Source organism: Mugil cephalus, chromosome 7 (genome assembly GCF_022458985.1).
Source record: "Mugil cephalus isolate CIBA_MC_2020 chromosome 7, CIBA_Mcephalus_1.1, whole genome shotgun sequence".
NCBI lineage: Eukaryota > Metazoa > Chordata > Actinopteri > Mugiliformes > Mugilidae > Mugil > Mugil cephalus.
In genome coordinates, this window is record NC_061776.1 from 24292282 (window position 1) to 24318158 (window position 25877).

Sequence of the window (25877 nt, forward strand, 5' to 3'; positions counted from 1 at the left end):
GTTCTATGTTTAAAACTGATAAGATAAACATAGACCTTGATTAACTGAATTGATTCTTAAGCGCAATACAGTAAAAACTACCTCAAAGAACCTTAGTTCATGTAAACTTTACAAATTCAAATACCAGACATAAATCATCATTTAATACAGACAATGCATGCTTTTGATCATCACAAGAGCCCATACTGTTCTCTTTTGGTACACACTGAGAACAAACACAGTTCAACTTGCTCCAGATTGTGGATTTTATTTCAAAGGACCATTATTTGAAATTATGTTAGGATGAAAACTAAAATCCATACAGCTTCCATACAATATTTAACACATGAAACAATAAAGCAAGCAAGAGCAGCACTTCAATATGAAGTGGAATTTACAGGTGATCCACCTTTATCTGGATTAAAAAAAAGGAGACATGAGACACAAGTTGTGAAATATAAAATACATTACTGTGATCTTATGCTTATATGAGGACAGAAACTTAACATTTCTTCTTGAAAAGGGCTTACATTTGCCATAGGAGAACAACACGACCATTAAAATACAAAGAACTTGATTATGATTTTGAAGCGAACATATCATTGCTAAATATTTCCTCTGACATGACAGTATATCCTCTGCTACCTTTGTAAACTCTTTGAATGTCTGCGTATGTCCATTCACTCACACAAAAATATTGAAATGTACAGCTCTTCTCACTCAGATATTAAAATCAAGACTCAGACGCCAAACTATAATCACCCTGTATTCTTACAGAATTCTTAAATTCTTCATGCTATATTGTCTTAAAAGAAAAATGTATGCATACATACTGTAGTATATGTCATATATACAAAAAGTACAAAGATGAAAAAAAATTGAATAACATATCTAAAGTATAACATATAAAGGATGAGAATGTGAAATGTCTTTCTGGCTTTGTCCTCCTAAGGTTGTTGCTGATACTGTCCCTCTGTGGCAGTATAGAAGTCATCCAGGACACTCTGCAAGTAGTCAAAGGTGGGCCTTTCCTCTGGTCTGTGTTTCCAGCAGGACATCATGATATCATACAGCTCGACGGGACAGGTGTCAGGCTGGGGCATCCTGTAGCCGCGCTGCACCGAGGACATCACCTCTCCTTTAGTCATACCTAGAGACAACCCAGACACACGGAAGAGCAAAATACATGCATGAATAAAAATAAATAACTGGTGTGATAGAAGTTAAAATAAAGCAGTAAAACTGGCAGTGGATGAAAAGAACTTTTTTTCAAGCAGGAAATACAATCCACCAGTAGAGGGCAATAAATATAAATGCAATGCATTACAACGTGATAAGAGTTCAGGGTGTAATTTCATTTAGGTCATAAAAAATAATAAAAGTCTGTTCATATAAATGTTGATCAAACATGTAAATCAAACTATAAAAGTTTGCAGTAGTGATCCCTTTAGATAAGCAACCTTGATCAACCTTGTGTCTGAAGGTATTTTGATAAGAAAAAAAAAAGAGGTGTTACTGTAAATATGCTCAGAATTAAATACTACTCACGTAGATGCTGCTTTGAGCATCTTTTATTACTACTATAATTATTTTAATATATTTCATCGAGATGGTTTAATCCAAAACAATGTGTTGCATGATAAACAATGAGCACATGTACAGCATTGGAGTAAGCATATAAATAAGAATCCAATGAATAGTCTCACGTTAAGTGAAGTGCTTCAGAACTGAATGTACAGCGCTTTCATTAAAGAGCAACACTAAAGAGAATATTAATACACAATGCCATCATGTACTCAGTGGGATCAGTCGTACAGAGTAAAATGAATGTGATCCACGGTATTGTTTGTCATGATGACATACTGTGACAATTCATAGTGTGATCTTTACCTGGGTAGGGGTTTTTTCCATAGGTGATGATTTCATAGAGCAGGACTCCGAAGGACCACATGTCTGATTTGATGGTGAAGGTGCCGTAGTTGATGGCCTCAGGGGCAGTCCACTTGATAGGGAATTTGGCTCCTAAGGACACGTTGATATTTTATTAGTAAAATGTGTCCATAACTTGTAAAAATAACCCATCCTCCCACGCACTTCTCATGTGTCAACTCTGTTGCTTTGAAGATTTAGATTCTATTTATGTACTTTCATTTATTTAAAATTAACCGCCTGTCGACTGGTTCCAGGTCAGTGATATCTCAGGTTTCATGACTTACAGCACATAACAGTAAACAGCATCCGGAATAATTAACACAGACTTCTTTGCCTGTTTGTTTGTTTTGTATTCTTATCTTAATCAGAAAAAAATGTCTCCCCCCTAATATTAATTAACAAAACGAATTTACACCGGTAATTCAGTGAATTTGAGAGGCTCCTTTGGCAGTCGTTACAGCTCCAAGTCCTCTCTGGTTAGTCCTTACTAGCTTTGCACACCTGGACAGTTTATCCAGTTCTTCCTGGAAGATCTTCAGCTATCTCCAGAGATTTTTTATTTTAGGACAAATAGTACTCTTTTCTTCTTATAACAGAGGCCTGACTGCTGAAATGCTTCAGATTATAGCCTCTCCCATCTATGTAGAGGACTTCTGAAGTTCTGGTTCCTGCTCTCTTTGACCAGAGATGACGTTTTTTTGTGCTTTCACACTCCTTGCGCTTCAAAGGGAAATGGAAGTGACCAAAAAGACGAAGTCAAAAGTGCACACCCGCGAGGTTCTTCTAATTTTTCTACTTAATTTCACAGGATCATCCTGCAGAGAGAGCTGTGTAGACAGTTTCTAATATACTAGGCAAATATAGGTCTGCCTCTGTTGGTATGGGGAGTTTTCACTTCCTATGCAGAGCAATTCTTCTCTGGTAAAGAATACCAGCTGTCCTAGTCAGTCTGATAGGAAGTTCATATCTTGAGTATCTTAAAACCATGAGAGTTATTGATTATAGTGGTATGCATGATCTCAGTCAGAAAAAGTCATATCAGATAATTAGCATGTGGCTTGTCACCCAACAGCAATCTTTCTGTACAATCTCAAAAAGGGGATTTCATTTTGGTGTGCCAGGGGGATGGCTCGTTTGTAGTGGTGGGGGAAAAAAAGACAAAAATAGATAGGTACACTCATAATCTCATCCACTTATAACGTTTACCCTCTCTGGCCGAGTACTCGTCGTCCTTTATGACTCTCGCCAGGCCGAAATCAGCTATTTTACAGAGCAGGCTCTCGGATACCAGGACGTTAGCGGCCCTCAGGTCTCTGTGAATATAATTCTTCTTCTCTATGTACGCCATACCCTCCGCTATCTGCAACAGAAAGAGAGAAGGAGTGTGTAGTGTACAGTGAGCAGTAAAAGGAAAAGCAAACAATACATCAGTTGGACAAACTCTGTAAATGCTAATCTATAGTATGTTAAGACTTGATATGAGGAACATAGCATAATGGTAATAATTATAGTGCATATACAACAATTAAAAAGACATGCTAAAGGAAAAATATCATATTTGGGATTCTGTACCTGTTTGTACCTGTTCATTGTGTCTGTGCTTTTTAAAGTGAATTTGATATGTTTTTAATATACATTTCATAATAGTGACAATGATTACAATAAACCTTAAATCTGAAAACTGTGTCCATAATTTGACTTCACTATTATTCTGATCTATTCTAATCCTGCTGACGTCTCAATTTCTGAATTACTAATAAATACGTAAGCCAGTAAATAACTGCGTTGACACATCGCTGCACTGAACCCGCTGACTCCAGTGTTCTTCGAGACTTTTGTCCCTGGCTTTGAACGTGTCTGTGATTTTTGCGCTTTCGGTATTTGTTCCTCTTGCTCTGTCCATAGGGAGAAGTGACTGTTTCACAAAGCGTGGTGAGTGAGCGGTGAGGCGTGATGGAACAAATTGTGAAACTGACCTGCGCTGAGAAATCGATGAGCTTGTGTAGCTGCAGTTTGCATCCTGCTTCGCTCTTTAAGAAGTCTAAAAGGCTCCCTGAAGACAGGACAGAATGTGTAAATCGGGGTTAGGGTCAGGGTCTTTCAGAGTGTCCCCACTGTATTAAAAGTCTCATGTGTCATGTGTTGAGAGCTTAGCTACCATTTGCCATGAACTCAGTGATGATGTAGATGGGTGGTGTCTTGGTGACAACAGCGTAGAGCCGCACCAGTCTGTCGTGATGCAACGTCTTCATGACATTCGCTTCCTCCAAGAAGGCTTCGACCGTCATGGTGCCTGGCTTCAGGGTCTTCACTGCTACTTTGGTCGAGTTGTTGTAGTACGCTGAATGCGTAGAAAGTAAAGGGGAGACATGGACAACATTGGTACGTTTCTACCAAAGCTTTGACATGGCTTCATGCTCTTAAACCACAAACTATATTGGCCTGTGTACGTGGTTTATTAATCGGTTCCAGTGGTCGTCCATAGCCATGGAAACCTTTGTGACAAGCAGAAAAAAATGCACATCAACAGGAAGTAAAACAGTTCTGGGTTCAGTGACCACTGAGAAATATACCACACATCACACGCCGTGCATGACACAAAATGGTGTTTGTCAAGATGTAGCTGAAATGTTACATTAAGTGAAGGACACATAAGTTATCCACATTATCATACCAATAATTAAAACTGTTAAATGATGCTTAAATATACAGTAATTGTTCGCACTGCTGACCATATTAAAATGCCCAAACTAAAAACAGTTTTTACAAACACAATACGTTTTCCCATAAATATAGGATATAGCAACATGACAGCACATTTGTGTCACTGCAGCATTGTTTTTTAGGGAGTTTTCACAAAAGCCTCATGAGAACAACTCACCCTAGATTGGTTAACCCATGGTGAGGCCGCAGCCACTGCTGCTCCTCAGTTAAAGTTGCTCCAATTAGTATTTCATGCCATGGTGACAATGGCATGACACAGCACAGTGATGTTGCGCAGTGCCAGCCCAATTTCGATTTTTCTAACCAGTAAGTCAGTAGGCGTCATATTAGATCAATGTTCTGCAGTGCAGTGTTAAATCAAATGTGTTGTCAGCCACAATTTTTTATTAGACCCGTCCACCTGGAAAATACTCATCTCTAAACACGGGGCCTACAGTTAGACTAGCTAGACCGGGGGCAACAACCACACCACACCCTTGTCATTCTGTGGAAACTACCTGTAAATGTACATCACAGTGCTTTATTGTGTTTGAGTTGGAGTAGTGGCCGTACTCTGTTTTGACATTATTTGTTTCTGAATGCAAATCACCCATCCGCTACAATGGATACGCTGATATTGCTGATAACAGTGTCTGGAATGAATTACATTGCCACTGTTTTGAAACTAGTTCCTTTCTGCATTTCCCTATATTGCGAAGTTCTTTCCTTTGTAAAAAGTTTATAATGAATGTGGAACTTCCCCAGTACAACCCACTCAAAAACACAACACCAACCAGTTCTCAGGTGTGTTGAAACATACTTCCCTTACGTTTAAAAGAACTGCAGTGGAAGTTGTATACTTCTATTTTTACAAAAATATACACTGATCAGCCACAGCAGCCAGCCATGACCTTCCTAATATTCTGTAGGTCTCCCTTGTGCCTCCAAAACAATTGTGATTCATCAGAAAAATGGACACGGACCTTCTGAGGGTAACATAATGTTGTTAGTGGGGGTCTTTGAGTCCTATGGGTTGAGGGGAGGGGCCTCTTTTTATGTGTGTCTCTGTGTCAGGCTGCATCCTGCTGGGGATGTCTGCTGCCATCAAGGAGTGTCACTGCTATGGGGTGGGAGTGTCTGGTCTGGTGTAGGTGGCTGCCACATGTCTAACATTCAGATGAATGAATGCCAGGTCCAAAAGTTTCCCAGCAGAACACTGAACTGTCACAAGATGGTCAATGTTATTCACTTCTCCTATGGTTTTATTGTTTTGGCTGACCAGTACAGAGTACATGTTTTTTTTTTATATATGCCATGGTGAAATCTGACACAGTACTTAAAAAATATATATATAATAAATACAAAATTATGCTGATCATGATTTGCTTACATGTCCTCACATACATGTAAGTGTGTGTCATCATAACTGCCGAAGCGCGCATGCAAATCACTGGTCCAACTAAAACATTTCCTCCACTGATGAACACTGATAAACACGTCATATTTTCAGGCCCAGAGGCAAGGATGGATGCATTTGAGCATATTTTCAGAGAAAGCAATCCAAACATACAGTAGCGTCTCACAGGTTAAAGGAGCAGGAAGTAAATTTTTGCAGTCATGGGGAAATGGAACTTCACTGTAGAGCTGACTTCTGCTGTTTCAAATTTACATTAAATGAACAAAAATGTTTACAGATTCTCTTGCCTCGACACATGATACATCTGACTGGTCAACCGCCCTGACAAGGTGTCATTTGTGTGGTATTTAAAGGTGCAAATACATGATCTGAGGCGGGGTTGGTGAAACTGTTGACAAGTCTCATATCAAAGCATCACATCAAAGATTTTTCTGTTCCCCTTAAAAAAACCAGACAGGATATATGCCTTTTTGGCTCAATGTAATACTCTAATGTTATGTATTATGTCGATCAACCTTTCACATATTTTGCCCTCTGCAGCGTGAGAAAGCTTCTCTCTTTGTTGTCATGTTTTGATTTCAGATATTTCTGTGAAATCAGATGTAAAATGTCATTTGTAAGCAGCTTGTCGTCATGGAATTATAACTTTAAATTAAAACTAAATATTAGTTTTGTGTGCATTTTAGTTGTTTTTTGGAACAGCTTTTGGGAAACCTGGCAACCATGCCTGCCTCTCAGAAACACACAAAACCTTCTCAAAGCTCAAGCATGCTTCTTACTGAATGACAGACTTTTGTCCATGCACCACGCTATGGCTGTTCTCTGCGTCTTGGTAGCAGTGACAGAAATTTGTGAATTTGTGATTTATTATCGGGCCTCTAGCTTTGCACTTGTTGAGAAACTTATTGCACAATGGTCTTTCTGTCGTACAGTGAAACGCACGTGGCCCTCTTAGATGGAACTTCGGACTTTCTGATCGAAACTAAACTTTCCACTGATGACTTCCATTTGACCCTCTGGCTTAATGGATTGAAGTCAAGTGCATCTGTGTGTCCTCTGCCTTAGCTCAGTTCCTATATTGAATAATTCTAAGTTGACAGAGAGCTACGCTACCAGTCACCAGTGCTGAACCATGAATCAACCATGAGGCATGAGGGGGTGGAGGAGATAAATATATGCTCTCTCTCTTTTGCAAAAACTCCCTCAATCTTCTCTTGGACATAAGAGCTGTTCCTATTGAATGCCACTGAATAAATGAAGAGACTTGTTTTTCCTTTTACTCACCCATCCAGACTTCTCCAAACTGTCCCGCTCCCAGCTTTTTCACCATTTTAATGGAGTCTTTGGAAATCTCCCAGGCATCTTTATCCCACGGCTTCTGAGCTTTGGGTTTAACACATGGACGCTCCAGTTTACGACACAGGCCGTCCGATTTGTCTAGACGGGACACACGTGTACATTTTTCACTTGGTGATGAAAAATGTGGCAGAGACAATCTTGAAGAAGATGGCTATAACACTCTTGTTGTTAAGTACAGGAGAAGTTAGCTTTGCTCGGCAGCGAAACTGTGAAAAAGTCTGGTCATCTGGCCTTTAGTCAACATGAAATAGCTACAAAAAACGTCATGTTCTGTTTTTGTACTGACTAAACAATCAATGTGGACATAATGTTTATTGACTGTTGGGCCTGCTACACCTTGAAGGTGTCAGTATACCATGACTACAGGATTTTGTCTCCATTTCCGAAGCCGTACTCACTGTGGTAGTGTTTTATCATGCTGCCGATGTCGTTGAAAGAGATTTTAGGAGAGATGTAGTAGCCTCCATTATCCAGCATCCTGATCTTATAATGTTTGACTGACTCTGTCCCCTGGGGGTCGATGTCCCTGATGGATAATGAATAACTCCCTGTACAAAAATAAGGTAAAACAGACAGGACCGGGATTACAAACGGTTTCCCGTGAAGAACCAGCACCGTGTGAACTGCATCCGACGACAGCGGGCAGTGTCTCTGAATGCATCTTTGTCTCTGAGTTGTTGTGATTTCCATGCCATCCATACCTTTTGATGTTTCACTTTCCCTGATCAGATAATAGCCCGGTTTGTTTGCTGGTGCCAACAGCTGCCTCTCAGCATCCTTCCTCGTGATGTCCTTGAAATACCACCTGCAACAAGAAATGGGCTGATTATACAATACAGTAGCTTAATGGTGAATATGCAAGGGAATAGTGTATTTTTCTTTAATAAAAGGGTAAAACTGAAATCATTTGAATATAACTAAGTCGTTTACATTAACAGAAAGAGGTAAATTAATATAAATGTGTGTACTCTTCTGTTTCCATGGTGTCAACTTGGGCGACGTAGTTGGATGGTATGAATCCCTCTTTGTTTGTTGTCAGAGACTTTGCTCTCCACCATTCACCACGTCTGCATATCAACATAAAGGTAAACAAATTTAGGTAAAACATTTTTTAAAATTGAAAAAAAAGTTCTGTCTGCATAAAAAAGCAATGTTCAATGCTAAAAAAACACAACATATTGATTTTTTGGTTCACCTCAAAACTTTGATGCATACAGTGAGAGAAATATTCTTTCTAAGATCTAATAAATTGATCCTAGTTAGGGTGTAATGTATAAAAATGTGTTCTGAGTTTCAGCGTCTCATAGTCTGGAGTTCAAACAGTGCTGCTCTTTGGCATTGTTTTAAGCTTTCATCGTTGACTGTTGCCCTAAGTGATTCAACACACAATAACTGATGAATAACATTTCCTGAATTTCAATCGGTCCCACACTCACTCCTCTAAGATTTTCATCTTTTCTCCCTTCTTGAATCCTAAGTCGTCGTGATGCACAGCGTCATAGGGGTGAAGGCTGATCACTATTTTACCAGCCCCTTGTTCCTCTAAGAGAAGAAACAGAAACATGTTGAGATGTAAAATGCTGGATGAGGAAACAAATCAACTACATTGTCAAGAACGAACATTATTTATTTTACACTGAAATGTGTGGTAATGTTGAACAAACCCAGAATCCCTGACTGTAGATGGACTAATGGCTAAGTACTGTAGTGTATCTGTAGACGTGTCGGAGTCATTAAGGAGCTGTGTGAAGATATTTGTCTCTGGTACTCAGGATAAGGGGACAGGCAAGCATGAGCATGAGTATCAGTTTGGAAGTTGTTGATATCATGTTAATATAATGAGGACAACGCTGAGGTTAGCATTAACCTAACCCTTGCCTACACATGCCTAGATGTATCTTAAAGGATTTATTGCATTTCATATTAAACTTCTGAATTAAATGTGCCTGCACTTACTGTCATTTAAGAGCAAAGCATCTTTTTGCCTGACTATGTTATAAGTGACACACAACAAGAATCTAAAATGACTGGAACTTTGCACTACTCATAGATGTATACACATAGATGCTGCATTCAGGCTTGTCAGACATGGCAATGTGTGGTCAGACCACTGTCAGTGCATCTGACCTAAAAATCGGACTAAAATGACAGACTTTTGTGCCGATTATGGACGTTCCCACGAAAGAAACACCAAAACCAAGCAAGAAGGATGTTTTATATTATTTACCTGTTATGAACGTGTTGATGTATCTCTAAAGCTAACATAAATTAAACTACCATATCTTATTACGAGGTTATATAAGGAAATTTAGAAATTAGACACTGTATGTAATTTTCTAAGTAGGGCATGTTATTCCTAAATCAGTTTCATATATATATATAATTGCATTATTGCATTATAAGTGCATTATAACATCTATTAAAATGTATTATTATATTATTATTGTATTATTACTGTTATATTTTTATTGTTATATATCATTCTGTTATGACAAACACCTGGAAGCTTTTCAATGGTGTAAATATATGTATATATTATGAATATATATAAATTTGTGTCTGACATTTATAATAAACCAAATGGCTTTAAAATCAGTTGAAAATTCAGTGAGTTGGTTCAGTGATGAGGATTTTAGGCCTCTGTTGACTAATACAGTAAGTGGACAGGGCGTCCCGCTGCCCAAGATGGCGGCCGCGTTGATGCATTGCTCCAATGGGCGCATGCGGATTCTATGTGTATATATCTATGGGATGCCACTTCAGTCACTGTCACTGTCAGTTTGGATGACCTGGACTGCTGAGTCATCTACAGTATAAGCAGACATCTGCGCATGAACATGCAGCAAGGTCCGTGCAAGTGACACGACTGTGCTAATGGAGGCTTTCTGGTTCCTGTTTTTAGTTTCTCCTCCATGAAGAGAGCAAAAAATGCAGAACACCCCCCGTCAGCAAGCAGGCTAACATGTTGCTTTTGTCAGGCAAATATTTGAGACAACCTCTTCAGTTCAAACCGACAGTTGCTCATCCAGTTGCTAGTTGTGAACACTAAGGCAAACTTTTGAGCTATCACCTGGCTGGAAAGGAAATGCATTGGCCATGTGAGGGCCTGAAAAGGAATTAATGGGCAACACAGAGGTCAGGGGCGTCCAGTGTGCAGCGGAGGAGAGTTGCACCGACTTATAATAGTGACTTTCCAGAGAGAAAAAAAAACATAAATAACAAGACCATCCATTTATATTTTTGTGCATATTGCAATCAAAATACTTGTTTTTTTTTGTTTTTTGTTTTTGTTTTTTCCCAGTGACACCTCTGGGTGTGACTAACACCAGGAAGAACTCATTACTATCACATAGGCTTCTACTCTAATGAAAACCGTCTTTACTAATAATGTAAAGAAAAAAAAACAATAAATACCTTGCATCTTTTGGAACACCTGACCAGGTAGGAGGGTGTTCCCCTGCAAAGATAAACAAGATCAATATGAAATGATATCTATCTCAATTACTCCTGTTATTTAAATACCTATGTCACTTCTAGACTTTCACTGCCTGCTCAGTTTCTTGTAAAACAGGGAGGTTCTGTTTTTAGGAAGCTCTTTTTTTCCATATCAACAGAAAAGTCTGTCTTTTCTTCAAGACTGAACAATTTTCTGTTTGCTTTAGTTGGAACGTCTGTCCAACAAATCTAGGGATGATTATGAGCAGTTTCATCTGAAGTCTTTTTTTCATGGTCATTACATTTTTGATTCGCCAGGCCCCTGAAATTCCACTTTTGCTCAGCCCAGTGGACTACTTACTATGTCGTTTTTTGATTTGAAGGTGGGGTCTCTGACATAGTGCATTTGGTCGGTACGTACAGACAGCTGCTCGATTTTCCCCCCTTCCACACCTCCGCTCAGACCCTCACCCAGCGTGGACTTCATACAACCCATTCTGCCTGCAGAAGGAAGTGAGAATAAAGACGTCATTTACAGCTGCTGACACAAACTCCACTAAGAAAAACATTGGTACCGAACACCTGTGATGTTTCAGTTCTTGCATGTAAATATAACAGTAAACCAAACCAGTGGCATGAACATTTCTCCGTGTTAGTTGCTGAAATCCTTAAAAGGAGAACCCTGGGAGGTGCAGAGTGAATTTCAGAATGAAATAGGGAAACTCAAGCCTTGTTCAGAGCCCCATTTTGTTTTTTTAAAAAAAATCAGGTGTTGGCCACAGTCTGCTATTTAAAGCACATTTGTGGAGGTGTATGATGACGTGGAAAAAGGGGCTCTTTGAGGACTTCAGGAAAGGAGTTGCTCTTGACTATCACGTTCCATAACCACGGTCTGTCAGATTGTGATGTCATGGAGGACATTTACTGGAATCCAGAGTAGTGGCTTACTGATAAAGATCTTTATTGACTCCAAAAGTAACATTGCACAATAGTCGGAGAGGTCATAAGAGACATCTAAACGACTGAAGGCTTCTCTCACGTTGGGTAACGTTCATGTTCATGAGTCCCATCAGGAGAACACTGAATAATGAATGACTATACCAGTAAATTTTAAAAGAAAATGAAGTTCCATACACTGATTCAGCTGCAGTAACGGGAACTCAACAACAAGAAAGCACTGGCTCTCTCTGTCCATTCAGTATTATAATGAACAAGTCACTGCTGCAGTTATCTGTTTTGTGACCTGTCCAGTCTGTCACTTTAGCAGAGCTCTATTTCTGATATCATCCTGAGGCCCACAAAGTGTCAGTTATGTCGCATTTGAACATACAGATATTCACATGTATTAAAAACCACAAAGTATTTCTAAAAATAACCAAAAAAAAAAAAAAACAGCTTCCTGTCTGAAAACAGGTTCAAAACAAGTTGCTAAAAATGTGAAAGTTTTTCTAGAAACGTCCATGTACATGTGTCCATTTTGTGACCACAGGCTCAACTCTTTGAGTAGTCACACAAGATGAAGATAGCTGTTGCTGTCCCACATCCTAATGTTGGAAGCTGTATTGAAGGAACAACATGTAATTTCCCCAACTATTCCCAACATGCCACGTGACTTTTATAACAGCGAATATATATTACTTCTATGTATGTCATAAACAAATGTGATACCGATCCTCTCAACGGTGCACACATCTTGCACAGGCGCCTGTCTTTGATTGGGGAAATCAACACAACAGTATTTATTATAACACCGGAATAACACAATAAAACAGATAACAATAATCATTGCCCGTCACTGTTAAGTGTTATTTCAAGACACTTCCAGGCATAACTGAAAGTTTGTTTCAAATAATGTGCACAAATATCTCAATGTATGTACTTCTGGGCAATGCCACAATAAGTGATTACAAGTACCAGTCAGTGGCCCACACCCATGCTAACACTTATCAGATGCGTTACTATTCATTTTCATCGCTGTTTACTGTTTTGTTGTGAGTGTTGTGTTCTGTCTGCTACTCTTACTAAAACAATGAAAAAATAGGAATAGTCTGGGGTCATCCCAACCAGCCTTAACTTTATTAAAAAAGAAAGTACCAGACCTAAGTCAGAAACCCAAACTGTAACTACAGTAGTCATCCCAAAGAGGAGTCTCCCATCCAAACTCCATAAACTACAAGTACAAGGATCCAAAGCAATGGCATCCAGAGTAATTGCATAATTACATGATAAAAGAATGATTCTGGGGTCTTTATGGCCAAATACTTGAGCTTCAGTGATGTCCGCCTTTGCATGTAGAATATTTATCAATCCATAAAGATAATAATTACACAGCTGAAACACAAGTTCATCATACACGCTGTCTAAAGCAGGAAAAATACTTCCGCCATTCTCCAGGAAACTATAGACAGCTGAACGAAAGAGAAAAAAAGGAACACATTCAACTATTCCTGAGTTTTTCTTTTTTTTTTTAATATTTCTGACATCTAAAACTGAAGTAACAAAGTGGACAATATAGCCAGTATTTAATGAATAATAAAGTAAGGCCACAGGACAACAGCTAAAATGAACTGCCCATAAATCAACATATGAATGTAATTATAATAATTGTTTTCTCCGTTTGTTTCCAAAACTTACTGTACATTTTGCCAATAGAGGTTTAAGTCTTTAAAGACATTCAGGTTGCAGTGATGAGGACTAAAAAACTGGTCTCTTTGAAATGTAATGAAGGAGAAGTAAGCCTCTGGCTAGGCTAGCACGGCAGCATGCTCATATTGGCAATGATAAAATGCTCACAGATGAAATATTTACCATCTCCTTCATGTTAGAAAAGTGTAAGTACCTTAACGTGTTTTAAATGGCAAATTTTTAAGTCACTAGCTCAACTTGCCATCAGAGCTAGTTAGCATCAAGCACAGATAAGGAATGTCATTACTTATTCAAATTATTTATTCATGGTCAAAGATCTGGATAAATGTACCGATGATTCCAACTCACACCGAGAGGAACATGAGCACATGCATCACAGTTCATGACAGCCTGTCCTGTAGCTGTTGAAACGTTTCACTCAGAAATGTAAAATGTCCAAATGAAATTTGACACCAGTCCACCTGGAGGATATTTCACTGGTTGAGTAGATTGACATCTCTGACGTGATAGCGACACCACACAAGATGTCAGTGGTTCCATTGCGATGGGAGCATAGCCGTCTGCTGAGACAGGTAAACCTGCAGACTCATCCAGGTCTGCTCCCACAGTGAACACTGCAGGACATCATTCATCATTCATACCATACTCAAACAGCGGCTTATAAGGGACCCTTATGAACATTCAGGTGGAAGTTTGCAGAACTGGACATGGCTAACTTGGAGCAGGGTGTTAGGACAAGAGTGGGTGAGAGGTCGTTGTCAGGCACCATCAACCGAAAGTAAAAGTTTGCACAGGCTTGTTTTGTGCTTTGTGGTTCAGTGCCTTCAGTGCCCGTTATATTTTTAACTTGACGGCGAGCAAACAGCCGGAAACAGAGGGTCTAAATGGATCAGGAGCGCACACACTGCCAGTGTATGGCAAAAAACGCACACTTCCTCCTTAAGCAGAGGATTGAGTCGACTGGAGAAGTGAAGAAATGAAAGGAGGCAGAGAAGAGGGGAGATAAACACTCAAATGCAAACAAACGTCAAATATGATGGCATTCACGGGTATTAAAATTAGCTGTGAAACAAATGGTTTACAACAGTCTAAAGGAAGTCCAAAACTACTAAAAATAACCAGCCACACTTCGTGAGGCTGAAGCTGTAACTTCAAATACTAATATTATTTTACACAATTAATCTAGAGCCATGTTATAAACCAAACCGTAGCCTCATTAAATGAGACCCTACATCACAGACCTTTTTTCAACACAAATAAAATGCAAGGTTTTCAGCTCTCAGAATGCGTGTTTGCCTGTGTCGAGATTCATTAATTTGTACTCACCTCTCTCAGCGTGTATCCCTGGTAAAAGAAACTGCTAATCCACAGTGAAGAAGTCTTTCATATATCTGCTTTGTGTTTTTCATCAGAGAGGCTGAAGCGCGTGCACCCTCTGATGGTGTTTGATTTGACAAGTTGGTCAGCCAGGCGACAAGGACTGTTAGAACAGAATGAGGAACTGGTCGGGGGATTTTTTTTTTCTTGCTAAAACTTCCTGGTACAATTGTCTAATGATTATTTGCATAATCAGCAACACACTCGTGCACACACACACACACACACACACACACACACACACACACACACACACACACACACAGGGAGAGTCAGACAGATGGTCTTTCAACCCTTCACATACGGAAGCAATGCATTGAAGAGCAAAGTTTCAAAATATTTTATAGAATTTCTTTGGAGAAGAACATTATCTGCACACCACTGTAGCGACTTATTACAATCAGTGTGCTTGTCGCATACACCCTCTCATACTAAAGTTTTAAACAATTTTAAACAATTTGAGTTTGAACGACATTTACTTGGTGTTTTAAAGCCGCATTCCAAAAGTTCTCCCACATTACTTCCTGTTGGTCAAGCTGCAGAGATATAAAAACACAGGACTCTTCACTCTTATCCGTCATTTATTTCACTTTTGTTTGACACCAAGAGTAGAAAATGTGGTTATAGACGTTCAGACAAACAGCTACACATTTAGCAGAACCATGCACCTGCCATACTTTTCCATGCCCAGTAATGAACAGCTGAGTTTATAGATACTTCTTGGAGCCGGAGTGAATCACTAAACAGTCACATGGCAGTTTACAACTTGGAACACCGGATCGCTCCTTGTTACTGGCATGAATGAGTCACAGTGAAGCTGCAGCGTTACAGGAAGGTTATAGTTAGCAAAACTATAGAAACATGAAAGAATACACGTGTATAAAGGTGCATGCACGATGATCTGTACAGATGATTAGTGTGTGTTATCTATTTCACAAAGTAACAGGAATTTAATTCAGCCTCAGTGTCACAGATATAGAAACTTTCACACTTACAAACAAATGTTACAGTTACTGGAAGCTCCACTGAGTATTGCATATCTACATTTAAGGAAAAGTTTGACATTTTGGGTTACACGCTTATTGGGTTCACTGGTGAGAGTTAGATGAGGATTTTGATACCGCTCTCTGGGGTGTACCTGGAATCTCGAGAGATCAACGGCATAAAAGGGAAATAACAACAACGTTATAAATGGACAGTAAACTTGGAGCAATCCTCCAGACAGATTAAGAAATAACAAAGGTCATGACAATCACACTTTTATTGACCTCATGCATTCCAGCAAGAGGAGAGTGCTCCAAGTTTGTGCTACTGTCTTTTAACATGTCTTTGCACAACTACTAGATTGTTTCTGTGTTGACTGATCAGAAGGTGTTGCTCATTGTGTTTTATTTCTTCTGTCATATTTTACCATGTATGGGGAACAAATCTGCATCATTGTACTGATAAACTAAGCATCAGTGTACTGGCTAATTTACTACATCAGAGCCAGCAAGTTGAGTTAGCATTGTAGGTTACATTTTTTGTTTTTTCTTTAATTTCATGAATTTGCGGCTTAGAAAATTATTTGTAAACTGTGTGAACCAATCAGGTTTACAAACTCGACTTTAATAGTCGCAATTATGGCAACAAAACTGAAGACGAGTGCTCCAGGTCCTCTAGATTTGAGCTTTTTTAGCTTAGCATTAAGACTGCGCGAAAGCAGAGGGGCTCGTCTGGCTCGCTGTCCAAAAGCAAACTTATCTATCTATCAGCAGATATAAAGGTCACTAATTAATCCGCTCCATGCTGACTGTTTGAACTACAGAAGGAATTTCTTTCTGCAGTCACATCTAGTAGCCAGGAAATTGCCCCCAACCAAGCTATTGTTTGAACTGACTTAATTGGGTTGTATTTACCGTGTTCATGAGTCCATATGAATGGCACTGACTTGTTATATTCAGAAACTGATGAATGGAAATTAATGACAACATCAAAGCTTACGACATGTGTGCCAACATTCTCAGAAATGACAGAAGTGAACAGCAGGTTTGGTCGAGAACTACTTATATTCCCAGAGGCCAGAAATTTTTGGTATGCTTTTACGCTTCCTACATTGTTTTATCCGATTGTTAGTTTGCTAACAGTTAGCATCAAAGGCTTCTAGTTGCCAACAGTAGCCTAGCAGCAGTCTTCTCACAAATTATGGTCACAAAATATTCTGTGGCAGAAAGTTGCTCTGGAGTCATTCCATTGAGAACAGATTATGGTCCAGCAAAGATATGCTAGGTCGATCAAATCATGTGGGCAGATTTTATGTGGTGATGGAATGAAGAGTAACAGCAACATAGTCATCCACGTCATCTAAGTTTACAATAAAAGGGCTCTGATTCATGGTAGCACTATCCAATTGCACGCTTAAGCAGGTTTTTTTTTTACTCTGTATTAGTTGAAAAGCACCACACACAAATGGCATGTTATATTGTGATATTCTGATAAGAATTAAATCTGGCCATGCCAAGCTACCATCTTGTAAATACAAGTTCACGAGTTCCATTTGAAGGCAGCAATAACTCTCTGCAAAACCAATAATTGTTGTTTTTATAGACATCATGGAAGTCATGCACACAAAATGTTTGGTGTTCAAGTGGTAACATGAATTATATGTTGTCAGAACACATGCTGCTAGGCAACTGTTGGTGTCTAGAAGGCACTGTGGTTACCAATTTACGAAGCTAACCGTGGGTAACCTGTTAGCTTGTAGATGCAAATTCATATTGAAAAGACGCCACTGGGAACTGACCAGGTAACATTTCTTCTGTAACCCATGAACACAAGTTTTTTAAGCCAACAGATGTTTTGAGGTGATCATAGGCAAGTTTTGTTACATTTGGACACACATAGCTAGGTTCCTCAGTCTTTATACTAGGCTAAAGCTTAGCAGTAGCATTCCTTCTCAACTAACTCTCAGCCAAACAAAGTGAATAAAGGTGTTCACTAAAAATGTCAAACTATACCTATAATGTTGTGGTTACAATGAGATTGTTAGAAAAGTTTAAAAAAAATTATAAACATTTTAAAATATAGTACACCGTCATCACTTATTTTTTTATCCACTGAGACACTGGAATATGTCCTGTGAATTGTACACCACTACTGCTCTGCTACGGCCTGCTGCTTTCTAAGGTATAGAACAGAATCAGTGAACACACTCCTCAGCATATACAAAAGTAATCCAGCCCCAGTTTGTTCCAGCTTCACTAAAACTGAGTCCATTTCCCTCTGCAATGTTGTCCATTTAAAGGAAGCACAAGCCATTAGCTGGCAATACAATCTCTATCAGCATCACTACCTTTACTAACATGCTACTCCCACTGTGACCTATTACACCAACACGTCTCAGTGGTCTTACAAATTGCTTCAACTACTATAAAACTCACATTGGAGCCCTGTCTTTTTATTTCAGTCATCCAGGTGTTTAGTAACTAAGACTGAAAATAAAATCTGATTTTATAACAGATACGAATGTGTCTTTCCGCAACTCTGAAAAGCACCCTGCAATCAATCTGTTATTCTAGTGCACAGCAGTGCTCTGGGTGATCACATAGCAGCACCTCTCCAGTGGATTTTGAGGTTCAGTGCCCCGCTTAGGGGCAAATCAGCATCGATGGCACTACCCTCCGACTACCAGCCCACTTTGGGCAAACAGACTGGTCGCGATGGCAGCTGGAATCCACCCTGCAGCTCTCTGTCTGCTGACATGAGAGAGTGGCAGGTTAACTATTCCTCTGCTCCGCCTCCCTCTGGGCCGAGGAGGAACTCTGGCTGTCCTCTGTGTCATCTCCATCTGTAGAAGAAGGAGGGACAGTAAAATATCTTGCACTTTGTCAAACAACTCCATCAGCTTTGTAACAGTCCCTAAAAGAACTACACACTGATTGGCAGCATATTCCTGCACACTGAGTATCAAAGTTTTAATTAATGCAGCAGCATTTCTTTCAGTGCATTTGAAATAAATTTTAATGCAGTAGAGTGCAAGCTGGAAGGTAAACCTTTAATGCTTCTAGGGGTTCCAGAGAACTTAGTCTAGACACACACAAATGATGTGCTTAAGAGCTTAATTTTGAGATAGGAGCTTGTGACAGAAGCCTACAGGCAAAGATTTAATAGTTATAAAGATACAAAAGAATAACATTGTGAGTGTTGGTAAAATAAAGTTTTCTTTGTTCTTTCTTAGTTCTTTCTTTCTCACTCCGTACATGCATTACCAGAGAAGATGGGGACATGAGCGGAAAGTGACTTCGCTGTCTAAAGCCGCTGTTTTGACCAATGAATTAGTGTTATCTGTGTGTCCAGCACTGCCTTTGTGTGGGTGTCATGAATGCTTCCTCATAAATGATGTGAAATATCAAAACCCCACGATGGTCAGACAACAAAATAAGTGACTGTCCCAGTGTCCTCATTTGTGATCAATGCCCATACAGGAAAGGTTTTTGTGTGTTCGCTGTTGTCAAGCAAACGTCAAGAGTGAACAACCACAAACCATGTGGTCTAATGTGAGGTTTCTGGCAACAGTTCCAGACAACTGAGTTATTTTATTTATTTATTTTTTTCAATGCTCACTCTTATTAGTTAGAGAAATACATTGTAGAATCGTTACAGGTCAAATATAGTCCTTTTGCACGGGGGTCATCCATGTTAAAGTTCTAGGTTATGACCTCTTCTTTGGTCATACTCTACTTCCTCTTTTACCTCTCAAAATAGGCCACTGAAGGATACTTTCGCAGAAACTGCAACATGCCCTTCTATATTAAATCACACAGCTTGGCTCACATCGGGGGATTTCAAAATAAATGCAATAAACCACGTGACATCTGAAAATACTCTTGAATCATCAGTAGAACCCCAATGTAAGTAAGTAAGCGTTCATGACCACTCCAATCCAAACTTAATGAGAAATGTATTACATTAGCAAATCCAAACTAAAAGGTGTACAGTGAGATTTTCCACAAACTTAAAAACTTCCAATATGTCCTCATGTAGCTGTGATGTCAGTTTGTTGAGCATCTGTTCAGTTTCTGATTTAAGAGCATCAATGGTAAAGAGATCCTGTCTCACTCTCCCACTGAGCAGATGGGTTTTGGCTTTCTTCTGAAGGATTTCAACATGGTGGGAATTATCTTGTATTGCCTGCAATTTCAGTTGAAACGCAGGTGATTCCTGTAATCTACAAGTTTCCCTGATGCCCTCTCGTCCTCCCGCAAGAAGCTACTTGGATGAGCAGTGAAACTTCCTCAAGAAACTCTACAAGTCAACTTTCTTTTTTATACACCGTGACTTGGAGCACTGAGAACCTTCACAGACATATTGCCACACTCTTAAGGACGAGCACCTTTTCGACTAGTGCAGGGGCCTGAGAGGACATCAAGGAGACCGGCAGATCACAGCAAACACCTACGTTTTGATGCAGGCAACACAAGATAATTCCCACCAGCCTACACCAAGGTTCCACAGTGCAGGGCAGTGCAGCCACACTGGCCCTCACGCAGAAGGCTCAGATGAGTGTATCACACCTCCTCCACAAGATCGTGACAGAGACACCGCAACGCATGAGCATCAAGCACCAGCACCCTTTTGCCAAACAAGCCCAGGAACTGCTACATTCAACCACCAAGGCCTCCTGGATTAAGACAAGATGGAGGGACGAGCGGCAGTAGAACCATCTAGGCTTCTACAGTATATCAGTGACCATACAGATGTCCCTGGCCAGCACCTGCCTCAAAAGCAGTGGACAACTCTCAACCTGTTGAAGTCAGGCATGGGACGTTTTGGTGCAGCAAGGCAGAGGTGGTGTCTAGCGGACAGTGCCTACTGTGAATGCGGAGACACAGGCCACCAAATGGTGATCGTGGCCTAACTGACCTGGATGATCACACATTGGACTGGCTTGCTGCAAAGGAGTTGAAGGTCTAGGGACATGCACAAGAAGAAGAAGTGCAGGGCTCTGCATGGACGCCCCCCCCCTCCAGAGGTAGCATCCTCCTTGCCTCTAGCCTCAGTGTCCTGCCACGCCTCAATAACTTTTAGTGTGACTATGGGTGTGAGCGTGTTAGTGCCTGCGTAGTGTATGTATGTGCATGTACAAAGGGTGTGGGGTGTGTGTGTGTGTGTCGGTAGGTGGGGAAGGAGGCGAATTGATATGTTCTTGATATGTCTCTTGTAAAGTTTTATGTTTTTATTTGTGAAGCACTTTATGTTGCATTTTCTTCTACACAAGGTGCTATATAAACAAAGCACTTTAACTGGATTTGATACAGATCGGAAGAAATCCTCCAGAAAGGCCAAACCCGGCGGCTCAACGAGAGACTGAGCCAGGTTCAGGTTCTCCTCACTGAAGAGGGTACGTGGATGAGTGCCTTCAAGAAACTCCAGAACTCCATTTGCACTTGTTTCAGCTAGTTTTGGATGCAAGCTCTCTACAATATGCAGCAGTGCAGTGCAATAGCCTACCTCCTCCCCCTGCATTGATGTGCAGCTGGGACAGGGACAGGGTGAGGGACATCTCCCGTCCCTCGGGGTCAGTGGGGCTCTGCAGGATGTCATGCAGGGCGTTCCTGCGTCCCGTCCTGCCAGAGGCGATGAAGTCTGCGTATGTGGCCTCAACATCAGCCATCGCTCGAGCATCGTTCACACAGCAGCACCTACGAGGAGATGAGTTGGATCTGTAGCTCCAGAGGCTGATCACCGTTTATGCTACTGGATGGAGGACACAGGCCTCACATTAAGGTTGAGTTAAGTTACTTGAGAGGCACTGTGCTCGCATGACTTTTACATATTTATTACTATACATGTTACTCTACAGTAATATGTATCACAATGTGAAACGTCACAAAAGGGCAGCAATAGGATTATTTTTTGCAATTATTTGAATTTTAATTTAAACCTGCATACAGTTAAATGTTTCATATCTGAAGCCTGGACGGCTCTCCTTTTATTTTACCAGCTAAATTAACCGGGCAGCCCGACCATTATTAGGCCCAGAAGAAGAAGTCAGAGACCGGGAATAAAACCGGGTCCACGAGACAAATTCGAATATCATAGTATACGAATAGCGTGTTTATTTATTTATTTATATATATATTGTTAAATTGGGTTCACGTCCTTACCTTCAGTGACGACTCTTCTGGCGTAACGACCCGAAGCTAGCTACATTTTGTAGGGAGTGACTTCATCTAAAGCAGGGAGAGGGCCCGACATCACACGAAACGATCCCAGAGAGCAAACAATACAAAACCAAAGAAAGAATGAAAATAAAATAAAATAAAAAATCCACCAGAGCAGCCGGGCCTTGTAGATATTAATCCTATTAGATTACACTAGTAGAATAAGCGACCTGTCAGGGCATGAAATTTTGGAATATCAGTCACATCTGTAAACTCAATCTCTTGTCCATGACCGTCGCATCTTCCTCCTTTCTGACCAATGAGCAGCCGGCAACCCTCATCTGAGTCCTGATTGGACGGGAGACACAAAAGGATGAGAGGAGAGAGCTCAGAGCAGCACCGAGGCTTGTGAGGCGTTCACTGTCACATCGTAAAGATGGGCACCGAGCGACTGATATCTAGGCCGTCTATCATGTTGTTAAGAACAGTATAAGGCTGTTGTTTCAGGTAGCAATTCAAAAAAATACACCAAAAAATACACCAACTCCGTACGAGCACACTTTAAAGACATAGCAGCAATACCCAACAGTCATTGCTTACGAACTAAATATTTTTCTCAGGTTAAACAAAACAAGACATTTCGCTTCAGTGAGCTGAATGTGTTTTCCTTATTTACTGTTTTGTAGAACCAAACAACCTAGAGAACTAGCATATGAATAATAACAACAATGACCAGCTACAGGCCTAATCATGAGATAGCTGACAAACAAGAGGAGATAAACACACATTGTTACTTCGTAAGTGTTAGGACAACTTCATTGCCTTTCCATAGAAGTTACAAATGAAGCAAAAATAGAAATGAACATAGGCCTATAGGTAAAATGAGAAACTGAAGAGATAAAATAAGCAGAAATAGTAAATGATAATAATAAAAATAAACAAAACAAAATGAAATGGATATAATAACACGAATGACATGCTCCAAAAGGTTTAAATTATGACATGTAGCCCCTTACCACAGCAGTATACTACATTTACAGTATATCAGTCAGTGTCAATGTTTCCATGTGTTGCTGTGGAGTGTGTACCGCCACAAACACAGGTCAATTTGATTGAAAGAATAAAATGCATCTTTTTGTACAGTACATCATAGTGAAATGTTTTTGTTGTTTTGTTTTTGCATGCAGTTGTTTGTTAGACTGGAGCTGTTGGGCAAGCTTTATCCTGGCATCCGTGGAAGAGTGAAGAAGACAAACAAGAACAGGAAGATTTCAGTGTAAGCACCATGGAGAGATGCTACGAGCAATATCTTTTCAAACCACAGAGTGGCACTAGTGTCAGCAAAATAAAACATCCAAAGTACCTGCGCCAGCAATCAACAAATACTGCTGCATTACATTGTTATTAATATGTGACAGAGCTCTTAATAAATAAAAGATCATTACCATATCATTTAGGTAGTGACTTATTATGTAAACACCATAATGATTTAAGGACTGTATAGCATATACCAATATAAAATAAAAATAAGAGTTACGTAAGAAGTAAGTAACATAAAATAAATATTGCACAAGTATTTACAATTTAACAGTGGTAAAACTGTTACAAATAAATTATAAAAGAGTTTGAGACTTAAAAGTGTTAAGAGTGACCAACACTCAGCAGGAGGAGTTGTGAAATCTGATGGCCACAGGGAGGAACGAGCTCCTGCATCCTGTGGTGCATTTGGGTAGGATGAGTCTATTGCAGAAGGTACTCCTTAGACCGGCCAGTGTGTTGTGGAGTGAGTCGGGGGAGTTGACCAGGATTGTCTTCATTTATGCTGTCACTATTGAGTCATACTTTGTATAAACAGTCATCTTTTATTTGCAATAGTTCAATCTAACAAAAGACGGATCATTTCAGGGTACCTCCCATGACTCAAAACAGCTCAAAATGTTATTTGCTGGCATTTAAACACCCATGAGTCCAACTCTGACCAGGGTCTTAGACGGTGTTGCTGTGGAAACACCTCTTGCTCTTTGTACTTGTGGCAGAAGCTTTCAGCGGGACACATTTGGGAAGTTTTGAAAAGGAATCTGATCAGTGGCAAAGAGCCGAGATCAGATCGCTCCCACCAGCTTCACAAGCTGTGCTGTTCCTTTTTTCTTTTAGATGTGTGCCGGTGACAGGATCCACAGAGGCTCAGCTCGCTTATTCACTCACTGCACTGTACCGCTGTGCTTCACTTCACTTCTTCACTTCACTTCACTCAGTCTTACTTCATGTGTTTCCAGCTTGAGAAACAATTCTCAGAAGATCGTATTCAAAGCTTCTCTTTGTTAATGTTCAGCTCTGAGCTGAAATCATATTACCTCAGTTACAAGTTTTTTATGGTCACTTTCATGTTTTAACTGGCATTTCATAGACATGCTCAACAGAGAGACGGTTATCATACACAGAGCAGAGGCTATTACAAAAACATTCAAAGTAGTTTTAGAAAAACATGTTTTAAAATCCTCACAAGAAAACTGTACTGCTCTTTTCTTTTCCAGCAGTCCTTCAGTGGTGAACAGTATTTTGTGTAGCTGTATTATGTAAAAAATTACCCTATATATAACTCACCTCAACCTTTTAGCGTGGAGATGTGATGTATACTGTCACAGAATATCTGATAACAACCTCTTTATGTAAAGCTACAATTCATGTATTTAATAAGGGTTTGTTTAAGAATGATAACATTAAAAAGGTCAGTAATTGTATGAGTTATGAAGTGAATGTTCATACTGTATAGTCCATCAGAGAAATCTCCCTAAAGAGTTTTGCACGATCTGCCCACCTAGATGTTACTTTTATTAATAGCTTATGACTTCTGGAGTACTAGTAAATGATTAACCAGTAGAAAATCAATTCATTCCATTGAGTAAACTCTTTACAAATGGTGCTTTCTGCCTAGTAAGGGTCTTGGTGCCAGATCAACAGGCACAGACGACCTGACTACTTATGACTGACTACTCGACTACTATGATTTTTATACCAGCACATAATCTGATTTTAATGTATAAAAAGCAGAGCATAATTTGCAAATATGAAATACACCTAAGAGGTTACACGACTTTGTATGTCTCCTAGGTAGTGTGTAAATCCCACAGTACTTAGGAGTGTAAATTACAATGTTTAGTAATAGGGATTATTTACCAAACAGTGAGTAAATGTGGACCTGGAATAGTGCTTTGCAGGACACCTTTACCAACTTCACCTACACACAATGAAACTTGTTCTAAAACTATTTAATATGCCCTTCATGTAAACCACATTCTGAGTTAAGTATTCTAGATGAGGGATTCTTAACCTTTTTGACCTTGTTGCCAAACTTTTCCAGTACAAAGTGGCCCCCGGGGGCCCATTCAAATATTAACCCTGTAGGTTCAATTGATCTCATCCTTGGTTTGATTTGTATTCAGTGACTAAAGCAAATCTACTTACAGATCAACAAGCCAAAACCTTGTCAAATGAAGGACACAAGACAATGTAATCATCACAAAAACACTATTTATATCATGTGTTAATCTGCACATACAACAAGACGCCAGACAGGCTAACAATTATTTTCTTTAATTCATTAAGTCAGGCTTACACAAAAATATGCTATTTATTATAGCAAAAAAAGAGATAAATTCAAAACTTGATAAAAAAAATATGTGGTGAAATTTTATATGATGACTGAATGCTATATAATCTTGAGAAGCATTTCCGAAAAGCACAACATACTAAGATACTAAGATATACTGTCCATCTTGCAGCAACAATAAAGACATCTTTGTGTGCGGTGGTTTAACCTTCTGGCAAAAAGAGTGTCTAATTCCTGTGCTTGTACTACTCTACATCTCATTTAATGTGCGTATGGT

The 25877-nt window shown here is 39.7% G+C and overlaps 2 protein-coding genes across 4 annotated transcripts; both read right to left on the reverse strand.

Moving 5' to 3' along the window:
- Positions 1 to 231: 231 nt before the first annotated feature.
- Positions 232 to 14965, reverse strand: lyn (LYN proto-oncogene, Src family tyrosine kinase). Of its 2 annotated transcripts, none has more exons than XM_047590388.1 (13): positions 14798 to 14965; positions 11247 to 11326; positions 10805 to 10847; positions 8827 to 8932; positions 8359 to 8457; positions 8092 to 8195; positions 7789 to 7938; positions 7316 to 7468; positions 4070 to 4252; positions 3888 to 3964; positions 3118 to 3271; positions 1870 to 2001; positions 232 to 1129 (listed from the first exon to the last, which is right to left on the reverse strand). In XM_047590388.1, the coding sequence occupies exons 2-13, from the start codon at positions 11319 to 11321 to the stop codon at positions 927 to 929; spliced, it is 1479 nt and encodes a 492-aa protein (XP_047446344.1). In that variant the 5' UTR covers positions 11322 to 11326; positions 14798 to 14965; the 3' UTR covers positions 232 to 926. The 2 variants fall into 2 exon arrangements, with proteins under 2 accessions (XP_047446344.1, XP_047446343.1); XM_047590387.1 differs by having other exon boundaries at positions 11187 to 11326.
- Positions 14966 to 15416: 451 nt separating this feature from the next.
- LOC125011285 (cAMP-dependent protein kinase inhibitor alpha-like) lies at positions 15417 to 22319 on the reverse strand. 2 transcript variants are annotated; one of them, XM_047590416.1, is made up of 3 exons: positions 21994 to 22319; positions 21338 to 21583; positions 15417 to 18674 (listed from the first exon to the last, which is right to left on the reverse strand). In XM_047590416.1, exons 2-3 carry the CDS (start codon positions 21498 to 21500, stop codon positions 18604 to 18606), a joined length of 234 nt encoding a protein of 77 aa, XP_047446372.1. In that variant the 5' UTR covers positions 21501 to 21583; positions 21994 to 22319; the 3' UTR covers positions 15417 to 18603. The 2 variants fall into 2 exon arrangements, with proteins under 2 accessions (XP_047446372.1, XP_047446371.1); XM_047590415.1 differs by having other exon boundaries at positions 21338 to 21528; positions 21994 to 22316.
- Positions 22320 to 25877: the final 3558 nt, after the last annotated feature.

What these genes read in the sequence shown, in the direction of transcription:
- lyn (XM_047590387.1), bottom strand. Translation starts at nt 11,321, where the DNA reads ATGGGTTGTATGAAGTCCACGCTGGGTGAGGGTCTGAGCGGAGGTGTG. An exon ending in GACACCATGGAAACAGAAGA is followed by an intron (nt 8,196 to 8,358) that starts GTACACACATTT and finishes TTCTTGTTGCAG; the next exon opens with GTGGTATTTCAAGGACATCA. An exon ending in CGAGTACTCGGCCAGAGAGG is followed by an intron (nt 2,002 to 3,117) that starts GTAAACGTTATA and finishes ACGTGTCCTTAG; the next exon opens with GAGCCAAATTCCCTATCAAG.
- LOC125011285 (XM_047590416.1), bottom strand. Translation starts at nt 21,500, where the DNA reads ATGGCTGATGTTGAGGCCACATACGCAGACTTCATCGCCTCTGGCAGG. An exon ending in CATCAATGCAGGGGGAGGAG is followed by an intron (nt 18,675 to 21,337) that starts GTAGGCTATTGC and finishes CTTCTTCTACAG; the next exon opens with ATGGAGATGACACAGAGGAC.